Source organism: Symphalangus syndactylus, chromosome 8, assembly GCF_028878055.3.
Source record: "Symphalangus syndactylus isolate Jambi chromosome 8, NHGRI_mSymSyn1-v2.1_pri, whole genome shotgun sequence".
Taxonomy (NCBI): Eukaryota; Metazoa; Chordata; class Mammalia; order Primates; family Hylobatidae; genus Symphalangus; species Symphalangus syndactylus.
In genome coordinates, this window is record NC_072430.2 from 22,813,596 (window position 1) to 22,829,087 (window position 15,492).

The following is a 15,492-nucleotide window of genomic DNA, read 5'->3' on the forward strand; positions in this document are numbered from 1 at the left end:
AAGCTTTTTGATGTACTGCTGGATTCAGTTTGCCAGTATTTTATTGAGGATTTTTTGCATCAATGTTCATCAAGGATATTGGTCTGAAATTCTCTTTTTTGGTTGTGTCTCTGCCAGGCTTTGGTATCAGGATGATGCTGGCCTCATAAAATGTGTTAGGGAGGATTCCCTCTTTTTCTATCGATTGGAATAGTTTCAGAAGGAATGGTACCAGTTCCTCCTTGCACCTCTGGTAGAATTTGGCTGTGAATCCATCAGGTCCTGGACTCTTTTTGGTTAGTAAGCTATTGATTATTGCCACAATTTCAGAGCCTGTTATTGGTCTATTCAGAGATTCAACTTCTTCCTGGTTTAGTCTTGGGAGGGTGTATTTGTCGAGGAATTTATCCATTTCTTCTAGATTTTCTAGTTTATTTGCGTAGAGGTGTTTGTAGTATTCTCTGATGGTAGATTGTATTTCTGTGGGATCGGTGGTGATATCCCCTTTATCATTTTTTATTGCGTCTATTTGATTCTTCTCTCTTTTCTTCTTTATTAGTCTTGCTAGCGGTCTATCAATTTTGTTGATCTTTTCGAAAAACCAGCTCCTGGATTCATTACTTTTTTGAGGCGTTTTTTGTGTCTCTATTTCCTTCAGTTCTGCTCTGATTTTAGTTATTTCTTGCCTTCTGCTAGCTTTTGAATGTGTTTGCTCTTGCTTTTCTAGTTCTTTTAATTGTGATGTTAGGGTATCAATTTTGGATCTTTCCTGCTTTCTCTTGTGGGCATTTAATGCTATAAATTTCCCTCTACACACTGCTATGAATGTGTCCCAGAGATTCTGGTATGTTGTGTCTTTGTTCTCGTTGGTTTCAAAGAACATCTTTATTTCTGCCTTCATTTCGTTATGTACCCAGTAGTCATTCAGGAGCAGGTTGTTCAGTTTCCATGTAGTTGAGCGGTTTTGAGTGAGTTTCTTAATCCTGAGTTCTAGTTTGATTGCACTGTGGTCTGAGAGACAGTTTGTTATAATTTCTGTTCTTTTACATTTGCTGAGGAGAGCTTTACTTCCAACTATGTGGTCAATTTTGGAACAGGTGTGGTGTGGTGCTGAAAAAAATGTGTATTCTGTTGATTTGGGGTGGAGAGTTCTGTAGATGTCTATTAGGTCCGCTTGGTGCAGAGCTGAGTTCAATTCCTGGGTATCCTTGTTAACTTTCTGTCTCGTTGATCTGTCTAATGTTGACAGTGGGGTGTTAAAATCTCCCATTATTATTGTGTGGGAGTTCAAGTCTCTTTGTAGGTCACTCAGGACTTGCTTTATGAATCTGGGTGCTCCTGTGTTGGGTGCATATATATTTAGGATAGTTAGCTCTTCTTGTTGAATTGATCCCTTTACCATTATGTAATGGCCTTCTTTGTCTCTTTTGATCTTTGTTGGTTTAAAGTCTATTTTATCAGAGACTAGGATTGCAACCCCTGCCTTTTTCTGTTTTCCATTTGCTTGGTACATCTTCCTCCATCCCTTTATTTTGAGTCTATGTGTGTCTCTGCACGTGAGATGGGTTTTCTGAATACAGCACACTGATGGGTCTTGACTCCTTATCCCTTTAAAAATTTGTTAAAATCTTAGCTGATACTGCTAACTGCTTTATGTGGTGGGCACCTCTTCCTCCTATGCTCTGCCAAGTCAATGTTCCTGTGTCCCATCTATCCTTAGAGGGGTGTGTTACTCTTGTGAATTCAGCTCACTTGGCTGCCTTGTGACCAACTCTGATGTGCTCAAGAAGTTATGACTGTGTGGATTTTGTGGATAACCTACTGTTACTAGAATGCGAGTAATGTTCTCTTGCAGCTTTCTATATCCTAAATGGAAGTGAAATGGATTGCTTTGTTTTTGAGTAAATGTTTCATAGAACTTTAATTATTATTGTGAAGTAATTAGTAATGTCAATCTATTTTGTCCTTAAATACAAACAGATATATATGTAAAAAGAAAAAGCATAAAAGACATTATTCTCAAAATGCATAGCATTAAATGTACCTTTATTTTTTAAGCTGTAAACCATAGAACAGTTTGTATCAGTCTGTTCATCTCTAATTCCTTTCATTAATACTTTTCTGAGTGAAATAAAAAAATAAGTTATATAATTTTATGCTTCCTAAGCCACAAGACCTCTTAATTCTGACCCTGATGATTATCTTCTATCAACCTTACATTATAGGAATTATTTCACTTTCTTATTTACATTCTTTCCTAACAGTGTCCCTAAATGTTTAGCCTGTCTAAAGAACACTATATTGTGGGCTTTTTATTATCCATAAGGGTCTGGAACATCATGATCTGCTTATTATGCTTATCTCAAAACACATCACCTTCAATGAGGAAGACAGATGCCTGTTTTCTTAGCTGCAAACCAAAGAAGAAAGAAATCTGTATCATTTATTTATGCTCTTTAATTCCTTTAGTCAAGACTATTTCTTTTTCTTGGTGAACTATAAGAATACATTACATACTTTCATGCTTCCTAGAAATCTCCCAACAAAATATTCATAAACACTGAATTTTTTAGGCCTAGACTTTCCCAACTGTAAAATGAGTATAAATACATTACATGGAGCTGTTAGGAGGATTTTTTTAAGGATATATCTAAAGCATTAAGCATAGTGCCTGGCCTACAGTGTTCCACACATTATTACAGCTTGAGTGTCCCTTATCCCAAATGCTTGTAAACAGAAGTGTTTCAGATTTTGAATGTTTTGGGATCTTGGAATATTTGCATATTCATAATGAAATATCTTGGGGATAGGACCCAAGTCTAAATATGAAATTCATTTGTTTCATATACATCTTATACACATAGGCTGAATGTAATTTTATACAATATTTTAAATAATTTTGTGCATGCAACTAAGTTTTGACTGCATTTTGACTTTAACTGCACCTCATCACATGAGGTCAGATGGGGAGTTTTCTACTTGTAGCACCATGTTTATGCTCAAAAAGCTTCAAATTTTGGAGCATTTTGATTTTTGATTTGAGGATTAGGAATGCTCAATCTGTGTTTGTCCACTTAACTATGCTACTTGAAACAGGACTTTTAAAAAAGTAAAGTTCAGCTTTGTATTTACAAATGTATTTATAAAGTAAATGCTTTCTGTAAAAATTCTAGAATAAGATGTTTAAAAAAACTACCCATATACAGGAGATACAAAATTCTACAATAAATAATCATATTAGGAGAAATTTATTATTTTTTTCATATTATTTCTTTTTCTTTTTTTTTTTTTTTGTTTTGTTTTTTAGAGGCAAGGTCTTACTATGCTGCCCTAGCTGGAGTGCAGTCAGTAACTATTCACTGCAGCCTCAAACTCCTGGGCCCCAGCCTCCAGAGTAGCTGAGACTATGGGCACACACCGAAATAAAAGAAAATCACATTTCACATTGATTATGTCCCTTTTATCCTTTCTTTATTATAGATTGCCCGAATCCTCTCCAAACCCCCAAAAAGTCTCTCTCGAACATAAATCAGCGTTATGTACCATTCTACATGTATGTGTCAAATTTCCAAACATATTCTGTTCCTATTTCTCATCCAAGAATGCCATCAGTGGATCAGGCCAATGTTCCCTTGGTCTTTCAGGTAGATATTTATATTGTCTCTAAATGTTAAGTTCAATGAACACTCATTTACAAAATTTTTTTGAGTGCCTATTATCTGCCAGGCACTATTCTAGGTTCTGGGGGTATAGTGAGAAACTAGACTGACAAATATCCTGCCCTTATGAAAGAAAGGGAAAAGACTGGCAGATGATGAGGTCACAAAGGTAGATGGGGGTGATTTAAGGACATGGTAGGGGGTCGTATTTTATCTGAAATGGGAAGTCACTTTCATTAGTTTCCTGTGGCTGCTGTAACAAATTACCACAAACTGAGTGGCTTAAAACAATAGCTATTTCTTCTCTCACAGGTCTGGAGGCCAGAATTTCAAAATCAGTATCACCTGGTCAAAATCAAAGTGTTGGCAAGGCCACATTCCATCTAGAGGCTCTGGGGTAGAATCTGCTTTTTGCTTCTTTCAGCTTTTGGTGGTTGCTATCATTCCTTGGCTTGTGGCCACATCACTCCAATCTCTACCTCCATCTTCACATTGCATTCTTCTACATATATGTGTCAACTCTCCTCTGCCTTCTTATAAGGACACATGTGATGGCATTTAGACCACCACCCCAATAATCCAGGATAATCTCCCAATCTCAAGATCCTTAACTATATCTGTAAAGACCCTTTTTCCAAATAAGGTAACATTTACAATTTCTAGGGATTAGGGCCCAATACCTTTTGGAAAGGAGCATGATTCTACCTACCACACCACTTAAGTAATTTTCATGCAAGTGGGAGACAAGATTTGATTGATGCTTTTTAAAAGATCTCTCTGGGTGAGTTTGCTCTAGGAGGCAAAATGGAAGCAACAGATTCAGTGAGGAGGCTGCTGTAGTACAGACAGGAGATGACTAAGTCTTGAGACATTAAATTACACATTTTATATCTGTTACAGTCATGATCAGCTAGCTAATGAGTAGTAAAGAGTGAGGACTCAGGACTCAGACTTCCTGTTTAAACCTAATTATACCACTTGCAAGCTTTGTGACTTTGAGCAAGTTACTTAACTAAGTTGTTTCTTCCACTGTCAAGTGATCATTATGGAACCACTATGACTATTCAGATTAAAATGTGTAGAATATCTGACAGAATACAGTGCCTGACACATAGTAAGTCCTCAATAAATATTTGCTACGTTATTTTTATCTGTGCCTGGAATTGCTCAATTTCTATTATATAATTTTATGACATATATTATGGTTGCCAAAATGTAAGTGTAAAAACAACTAAATAAATTTAATAACTCGATAAGTAGAGAGTGTTTTTTGCATTGGACTGTAATGGAATCACCTTCATTATATGGTGTAATTATATCGCTATTATTCTGAATTTTATAAAAGGCCATGGTATAATATTTTCAATATTTATCTTGACAATCAAATTCTTTCACTTCTAGATAACAAGAAGTTCAAATCAAATATTGAAGTCTAACAAACATCTAAGATTTCAATTTAATATACTGTGGAAAAAGAATTAAAACTTAATAAAACCACAGGAAAAAAAATTCTTTAATAGATACCCTAGGATTAAATCATGCAACATGAATATATGGTAAGAACTATATTTTAAAATGTCTCCACATTTAGGAAATTTAAATTGGAGGTCAAAATATTTCCTTTCTAAATTTCTAGCTAAATTTAACCTTGAGATGAGTGGCCTAACTTCACTACCATTCATTGCACACTTTGCACACAATTTAGAAAATAAATTGGGGAAATACTATGGATTGGCTTAATTCTATTTTTCTTACTTTCTATTTTTCTTCTTTTGTTAGTTATTCTAGACAGCAACCTCAATCTGATGGATTAGCTCAATTGTAACACTAACTCTGTTTCTGACATTTTATTTTTAAACGTTAAATTCCTTTATCTCTAAAACAGTGAAAATAGCAACCTATTTTTTAAATCACTTTTCAATTAATCCATTATCATAAGAACAAAATGCAAATGCAATAAAACAAAAATATCACTGGTGGAAGTTTATAATACATAAGGCCAGCAAAATCTCCATTACTTCATCTGATATTCTTAAAGGTAAAGACAAGGTAAAAAGTGAGCTCTAAAAGCTGCACACACTACTATTATAAATGTGGTAAAAATCTTGGTATTAACTTCTTGCATAAAATATGTATTGTTCATATCTTTAAATTATCTAAACGTAAATCATTCATAAAAGACTAGTATTATCTAGTACACAAATTATTTTCCTTATGAATTTAACAGACTATCAACTATAACTGAAAACCAGCAGAACCATATGCATGGTCAAGCCAGAAATCTGGAAGTCATCTCTCACTTCACAAACCCAATCTGTTATGAAATTCTGCTCATTCTACCTTAACCCATGTATCTCAGATATGTCCACTGCTCTCTACTGTCTTAATTAGTTGTGCTTATACTAGCTATGAGGGCCAGTACTGAAGCTTCCTAACTATCCCACTCCAATCTATTCTCCATACCATAACCAAAATGATCACTGTGAAATGGAAACACAATTAAGTCACTGCCTGCTTTAAAGCCTTCAACGACTTTTCACTGTCCTAAGAATGAAAACCACTGTTTGCATGCTCTGTCATCAACCATTTCTCTAACCTCTTCTCAATCACACCCCACCCCATCCACTGGGTCCAAAACACACCTGTCTCTCTCAGTCCCACCCAGCTCTTTCAACTTAGGGCTAATTACCGTTCTCTCCACCTGAACTACTTGGTCCTGACTCTCAAATGGCTGCTTCTTTCCATCCCTTCAGTTTTCTGCTCCTCAGAAAGGCATTCCTTGCCATCCCAATGCACAGCAAGTGCCCTCGTTACTATATTACTTTATCTCATCAATTCATGTTCTGTACACTCAGAGTGCTTATCACAAATGACCATTATACCTTTCTTGGGTGGGTAGGGATTTACTTGTTTAATGTCTGTTTCTCCATCTGAACCGTAGCCTCCTCCTTGAGGGCAAGTCCCCTATCTTTTGTCCACTTCTATTTTCCCAGTGCTTAGAACAGTGCCTGCCTTATAAAAGGACTCAGTAAATATTTATGAATGAATGAGAATGCCATTATTACTAAATGCTCAAGATCACTTTCTTTTAAAAAATTGAGAAATCATGGCCAAGCAAAAGTAAATAAAGCAGTTATCCAAGATGTTGTCAGCATTTCATCACTGGAAAGTAAACACTCACAGAAGTGAGGTGGAATTGACAAAGGTGCTAACCAGGAGTACCAGTAAGTCATAACAAAATCTGAATACAATGAATTTAAAATAATATGCACAGAAACACAGATTTTATCATTTGAAATGGGAGTAATTAAATGTTTGGCTGTCTACATTATATATTAGACTATCAATAAAAGTCATTATTTTTGGGGTTACCCCCATAAAGCCCTTCTCATTTGCCTTATTCTTCAGCATTTTTACATCAAATCAGAAGCACACAATACTCTATTATACTTGTTCTCTCACTGTTTTCCACAGTCACTAGACCTTCCTAATATATAGTCTAATCTGGACTCTTCTACCTTTTTGGTATCTCTTTTAAACGGAGTACAGCAAGACGACGGCCCTAAATAAATGGTTGCATGTTGATTAGTAAAATAAATGGGTGAAATCATTCACCTATAAATAAAGGTTTACTTAGTACATATTCATTAGTATATACTACCTTTGTATCCATTATTCAGTTAATATACTCTGTATTATGGATTAATTTTCATTACTTTTAAAGCTTATTAAAACCATATCTTCTATAACTCAGGCATACCTTACGGTTTCAAAAGATACATTCGATTCTTTGTATAAATATGCTATACATATGAGTGTATAATATTCTTTATACACTCCCATGAAATTAAGGTTTTGGGGGAGCTGTTACTTAATTTCCTTTATTGTGAACTCAACAAAAGGATTTTTGCAAAGTAATTTAGAGACCTCTAAAGTTCACTGCTCTCTTTCATCTTTTATTCTTGCATATGAAACTTTGGATATCTAATATGCTTTCTGTGGACCAGATTTCACCTGCTCAATGCAGAGTGTGCAGCATGCAATATTCTTAGCTATAAATCTAATTTGCTTACTTACATTAACTCTGTAGCCAAGAGGACCTAAATACCTGTTCCTTTCTGCTATTGTTTAACTGGCACTTCCAGGTGTCATGCTGACAAGTGTAGGTCAGTTAGTATCACTGAAATTGAATGTAAAAATAAACCTGGTCTGTGTGGGCCTAATTCCTTTGAAATTATGGCATGATTCTGGGAAAAACAGATATAAAAAAGCTTGATTTGCTTTTGAATCACATGCAATGCCAAAATAAATATCATCTTAATTCACCATTGGAATCAGTCAAAACGTTCATAGTGCCTGCATAGGTGGGCATCTCATGAAAATAACATCGTATGTCCCTGATCTAAATCACAGTAACTAGAACCATGCTACACATGCCTAAAAATAAAACTCAAGGACTCAATAATAACTTCAGTATTTTAAACACATAAATTAAAAATTATGAGAAGAGCTATATCCAAATAAAAAAACAAAGCAAAATCTACCAACCTCTATTAGCAAACATAATCCTCATTAGTATGTAACCTCACTGACCCCATTAGTAGGTAAACTCTTGGAGGACACACACACTGGTGTCTGTTTTGTTCATTCAAGTTCTTATAAAGAAAAGCACTTTGCATGTAAGTACAAATAAATAATTATTAAATATTTAATAGTTGAAATTATTTAATTTTATATTAATAATCAATAAATATTAAATAGAAGAACGAATGTAATAGTAGATCAAACATTTTTGTTCATAGCAGAAAAACTAATTCTGAAGAAATTTATAAAGCAATAAATTACACACACATCTAAAATTGTGATGGCTATAATTCAATCTTTATCTGATGATTCTTCAGAAGTCATCATAGGGTCAATTGTTAGGAATATCAGCTCAATTATATTATCAATGTTATACAAATACTATTATATAGATTTAAGTCAACAGAATATTAAATACTTTTTTTTAAGAATAATTAAGAGGTGTTTTTGAGCTACTAAAAACTACCTTTAGTAAAATGTCTCTACTGAGAAAATGACTAAAGAAATTTTACAACTTAAGATCTGGATTTCTCCATTTCCATCAGCTAATTTCCCTAAATATTTTCATTATAATTCAAAATGTATATAATAACACTTCCTCCACTCAATTTTTAGGTGTAAAAGATCAGCTATCAAAGCTCCAAAATCCTCTTTCAACAATGACAATATACTGCAGGGAAAAAATGGGAAACTCCAATCTTATTTCATACCAACTTACTCTGACTTTTGGCAACACTCTCCGAAGCGTCTCAGTGGGATTCTGTCGCATCAAAAATGGGAGATTTGCAATCACACTTGTTCCTTGGACATCCTGACCAGCACTTACAAAGAAAACACAAATTTAAAATTTATAATTACAAGCTGAATTCCTCTGCACAGTTATAAAAAGTATGGACTAATTGGAAAAATGACTGCTTTGAATATTACGCACTCAGACTTCTAAGTTTTAAGCCAGAAATACATCATTTAGATATAAAACTAAAACCAAAACTGAAATTTCATTAAGCAAATCTTATAACAAATACATGAAGATATTAATTATGCTTGTGCTGAAACGATTGTCTATTGTTTTATACGTCTTAAGTCTAAAAGTTTTGAGACTATTATTAAATACATATTTTTTAATTCTACCTCATTTTTTCCTGTGACCCGTCAGTTCGCCATACTTTATAAAAATATATAAATGGTAACATTTTATTATGGTAAAACATTAATAATCATAGCAACAGGGACAGCAATAAAATCAACTACAGCAAAATCATACAACTTTCTCTTGGTACAGTGAAATCATTTGTTGCACTAGATTTGACTCCATGTCAGAAACTTCTTAAAGATGCACTCAATACTCTTAAAGATCAGCAGGGTATATTTACATAATTCCTTTTTAAATTAACGTTCATTAAGGAGTTATCAAAATAATCTGAGCAATACTCTAGTGGCCTAAATACCTTGAAAAAAATGTTCAGAGTCTTCCAAAAAAAACCATTTCCACAAACAGCAAAAAACTGTTTTCAAATATAACCAAAGTGGCCTAAGTTCTGAAAGGACTTGAAGTATACATATATATATATACACTTATATCTTATATACTTATATATATCTTATACTTATATATATCTTATATACTTATGTATATATCTTATATACTTACATAGATATATATATAAAAACATATATAGATATATATCATGATTATATATATGATTATATATAATCATAAGATTATATAATCTTATATATGTCTTATAGACTTATATATATCTTATATATATCTTATATACTTATATACATCTTATATACTTATATAGATATATATAGATAAAAACATATATAGATATATATATCAAAAAGATGCTAATAAACATGGCATCACTTCAGAGGGAAATTCTACCTGTTCTTAACTGACACCAATTTAAATATTGATTGCTGATTCCATAATATTTACTTATTGATTAGAATTATTTTTACTTATCTCTTCAAATGATTTGTAGTTATATGTACATAAGACTTTAATACATGTTTTACATAGTTTTTTAAATAATATTATTTTTGCTTCAGAGTAAGTTATATTAGAAAGAAACATATTCTGATTCTAAATGAAGCTGCCCTGCCATGAAGAAAGGCTTTTTCTGTTGCAATATGGTAAGCTATGAAATACAGGACATCATAATCATTCCATTGTTCTCATCACTCTCTAGGAGAATCCTTTAATAGACAAAATTCAGAAGGAATAGCAAAGGGTGTGAAATAGAGAACCCATGCCAAATGGAGAGAGGATCAAAAAAAGAAAAATTAAAGTTGCACAGAAAAATACTATGTGTAGTGAACTGAATGGTGGCCCCCTGAAAGATATGTCTACATCTTAATCCCAGAACCTGAGATTATTGTGTTAATTTTTAAAGGGCTCTTGAGATAAAGAGATTATCCTGGGTTATCCAAACTAGCTAGGCCCTAAATCCAACAGCAAGTGTCCTTAAAAGAGAAACTCACAGAATAAAACACAATAGATGGCCATTTGACCACAGATGCAGAAATTTGAGCAATACAGCCACAAGTCAGGGAATGGTGACAACCACCAAAAGTTGGAATAGGCAAGAATGGATTCTCCTCTAGATCCCTGCTGACATCTTGACTTCAGACTTCTGTTTTCTAGAACTGTGACAGAATAAATTTCTATTATTTTTAAGCCACCCGGTTTGCGGTAATTTGTTACAACAACCAGAGGAAATAAATTTACTACACTACTAAAGAACTGAAAGAGAATAATATGAAAGAAAAAGAAAATGACAATGCCTGGCCCAGGGTAGAGTTTCAATAAACATCTCTTGAAAACATGAATGAATAGACAGCTAACTAGATGAACAGATGTCAGGAAAATTCAATATTGAATGTTCAGTGAATTTTATTCACTAATTTGCAATTAAGATAAAAAAGGGTATAATCTCTAATACCTCATGGAGGTGAAAACAAAACTTTTCACAGGAAGCCAAGAAAAAGAAAACAGAAGCAAAAAAAAGAACAAATAAAAAATAAAATGATATACTTTAGCCTCAAAATATCAACAATTACATTAAATATAAGTGGTCTAAATATATCAATTTAAGACTGGAATTGGCAGAGTAGATTTTAAAAATGATTCGACTATGTACTGCCTACAAGCAACTCACTTCAAATATAACAGTATCAGTGGTTGAAAATAAAGAATGGAAAATAATGTATCATAGAAATGTGAATCAAAAGAAAGCAGGAGTGGCTATATGAATATCAAGTAAAGTAAATCTCAGAGAAGAGAAAATCACCAGAGACAGACAGGGACACTATAAAATGATAAAAGAGATGAATCCACCAAGAAATAGCAATCCTAAGTGTGCATACAACAAACTGAGTTGCAAACTATGTGATGCAAAAACCGATGAGACTGAAAAGAAAAACAGACAAATACACAGGCGCAGCTGGAAATTTCAGAACCCATCTCTCAACAACTGACAGAACTACACAGGGAATCAGCAAAGATATAGAAGAACTCAAGAATACCATCAACCAAGATTTAGTAGACATTTATAGAACACTCTATTCAACAAGAGCAGAATACACATTCCATTCAAGTGCCCAAAGAATATATATCAAGACAGACCACAAAACAAACCTCAACAAATTTTTGAAAATTTAAATATACAGAATTTTCTCTAACCACAAAGGAATCAAACTAGAAGTTAGTAAGAGAAAGGTAACAGAAAAATCTCCCAACTCTTGGAAACTAAACAACAAACTTCTATATATTCCCATGAATCAAAGAGAAAGGTCTCACGGGAAATCAAAAAATACACTGAACTAATGAAAATAAAAAATCAACATTTGTGGGATACAGCTAACATATTCAAAGAGAGAAATGTAACCATTAGAAAAAAACGGAACATCTCAAATCAATAATCTAACTTTCCACTTCAAGAACCTAGAACAAAATAATCACAATACAAGCAGAAGAAACAAAGAGATGAGATTAATAATAAAAATAGAAAAAATAAAGAAAAGGAAGGAAACAAAGACCTAGTTGTTTTAAAGATCAATAAAAATCAACTAACCTCAGCAAGAAAGACAAAAGAACAAGACATGAATTACCAACATCAGGATTGAAACGGTAGGTATCTCTACAGACTGCAGAAATTAAAAGGATAATAAGTGAATGCTACGAATACTTCTATACATATAAATTTGAAAACTTAGACAAAATGGACCAATTCTTTGAAAAACATAGTCACAACTTATCCAATATGAAAGAGATAATCTGAATGCTCCTACAACTATTAGAGAAATTGAATTCATATTTTCAAAGTCCTAAAAAAATTTTCCAGGCCCAGATGGTTTCAATGGAGAATACTACCAAACATTTAATGAAAAATTAACACTATTCTACACAATCTCTTCCAGAAAAGAGAAGAGGAGGTGGCACTTCCTAAATCACTTCATGAAGAAAAACTGCAAAGCAGTATACCTCATATATATAGATGCAAAAATATTTAACAAAATTTTAGCAAGAATTATATACCATGATCAAATGAAGTTTATTGCAGGGATGCAAGGCTGGTTCAATATTAAAAATCAATGTACTCCATCATATTAACAGGCTAAAGAAGAAAAATATCACACGATCATACCAATTCAGAAAAAACATTTGACAAAAGTCAACACATGAACACTGAAATTACAAATTAAATATAATTTATAATCACTCCAAAAAACTAACAAAATATGTACAGAAGTTGTAGGTTGAAAATACACAATGCTGAAAGAAATCAAAGGATATCTAAGCAATTAGAGAAGCACACATTGGGAAATTCAGCATGGTAAATATGGCGATTCTCCCCAAAGTGGTATACAGCTTTAACACAATTCCTAGCAAAATACCAACAAGATTTTGGGAGACATAGATTATATTTTTTCTAAATTTGTATGAAAAACCAAAGGAATGAGCATAGCTGAAACAATTTTAAAAAAGAGGAATGAAGTAGGAGGAATTGTGTCCACCCACTGTTAAGACTTATTATATAGCTGTAGTAACCAAGACTGCACAGTATTGGTGGAGGGAGAGAGACACAGATCCACAGAACAGAAGAGAGAACCCAGAAATAGACCCCCACACACATGCCCAACTGATTTTTGGCAACAGTGCAGAGACAATCCAGTAGGCAAAAGATAGCCTTTTCATCAAATGGCACTGAAGCAACTAGATATCCACAGGTGTTTAAAATTAAAAAAAAAAAAAAAAACTGACATGACCTATGCCTCACACTAACTCAAAGTAAATCACAGACTTATACCTAAAACATAAAACTAATCACTTCTCAGCCTTTTCACTAAGATCAAGTGTGAAACGTATACTAGAGCTGTCAGGAAAAACATGGGCAAATAGCTTCTAGATCTAGGGCTAGACAAAGAATTCTTAAACTTGACAGTAAAAGCATGATCCACAAGAAAGAAAAGTTAGACTTCATCAAAATTTAAAACTTTTGCATTGTGAAAGACCCTGTAAAAGGATGAAAAGACAAGCCACAGACTGGGAGAAAATACTTGCAAATGAATGTTTGACCATATAAAGAACTCTCAAAACTCAATAGAAATAAAATGCACAATCCAATTCAAAAATGGGTAAAAGACATGAGGGAACATTTTACTGAGGATGATATACAGATTGCAAATAAGCCCACTAAAAGATGCTTAATTCATTAACCATCAGGCAAACACAAAGTAAAAGGACAATGAGATATCACTACACACTTATCAGAATGGCTAAAATTTTAAAAACGCTACCAAAAGCAAAAAAAACTGGATGACTCATTGCTGCTAGGAATGTAAGCCGGTATAGCCACTCTGGAAAACACTTTGGAAGTTTCTTAAAATATTAAATATGCAACACCATACAAGCCAGAAATTGTACTCTGGGGCATTTATCCCAAAGAAATAAAAATTTCTGTTCACATAAAAACTTGTGGATGAATGTTTATAACACCTTTATTTGAACAACAACAACAAAAAAAAAAGATAGGAAAACAATGGTATGTCCTTAAGTGAAGAAACGGATAAATGAACTGTAGTACACCATACTGTGGAATGCTACTCAGCAATAAAAAGGAAAAAAAACTATTTATATGTGTATCCACCTGAAGAATCTCCAGAAATTATGTTAAGTGAAAAAAATTCAATCCCAAAAGGTTACATACCATATGATTCCACTTATATAGCATTCTTGAAATGACAAAGTTATGTAAATAGAGAACAGGTTAGTGAATTCCAGGCGCTAAGGAGAGATATAGGAGCAGGAGGGAAATAGGTGTGATTACACAAGTGTAATGTGAGAGATCCTATGGTGATGGAAATCTTATGCATCCTGATTTTATCAATGTCAACATCCTGTCAAGATGTTACTATAGGGGGAAACTGGATAAAGAGAACATGGGTATTTCTGTATTATTTCTTACAACTGTATGTGAATCTATAGTTTTCTCAAAATAAAAAGATTTTTTTTTTTTTTTTTTTTTTTTTTTTGAGACAGAGTCTGGCTCTGTCACCAGGCTGGAGTGCAGTGGCGCAATCTCGGCTCACTGCAACCTCCAACTCCCTGATTCAAGCTATTCTCCTGCCTCAGCCTCCCGAGTAGCTGGGATTACAGGCACGTGCCACCACGCCTGGCTAAGTTTTTGTTTTTATTTTTTAGTAGAGACGGGGTTTCACCATGTTGGCCAGGATGGTCTCGATCTCTTGACCTCATGATCCACCCGCTTCAGCCTCCCTGGGATTACAGGCGTGAGCCACCACACCAGGCCAAAAGGGTTAATTTTTGAAATCAGTCAATGTAACAGAATTTTCAAAAAACACATGGATACACCTCGCTGCACGTGGAAATCTGAGAAATCCAGTATGTACCCATGATTTAAAACTATCAGCAAACTACAAACAGAAGGGAACTTCTTCAACCAGATAAAGAATATCTATGACAAACTTAGAGCTAGCATCATACTTAATGGTGAAAGAAAGAATACTTTCCCCCAAGTCAGGAACAAGGCAGGGATGTTGACCATTACCACTTCTTTATTTTAATCCATAAACACAATATTTGTTTTTGTTTATTTAGATCTTTGAATAATTTATTCAGTTTTATGTAATTTTTAACAAACAGATCTTACACACATTTTCTTAGATTCGTATCTAAGCACTTCTTTATTTCTATAGGTTTTTGGGAAACAGGTGGTGTTTGGTTATATGAATGAGTTCT

The 15,492-nt window shown here is 33.6% G+C and overlaps 1 protein-coding gene across 3 annotated transcripts in view; it reads right to left on the reverse strand.

Annotated features, from left to right (window-relative positions):
- The window catches only part of PPP4R4 (protein phosphatase 4 regulatory subunit 4), a 125,958-nt gene that overhangs the window by 75,634 nt on the left and 34,832 nt on the right, over positions 1 to 15,492 (reverse strand). For all 3 annotated transcript variants that reach the window (XM_055288294.2, XM_055288291.2, XM_055288296.2), the window contains exon 3: positions 8,941 to 9,043. In XM_055288294.2, coding sequence (XP_055144269.1) covers positions 8,941 to 9,043 — 103 coding nt within the window. The remainder of the gene's footprint in view (positions 1 to 8,940; positions 9,044 to 15,492) is intronic.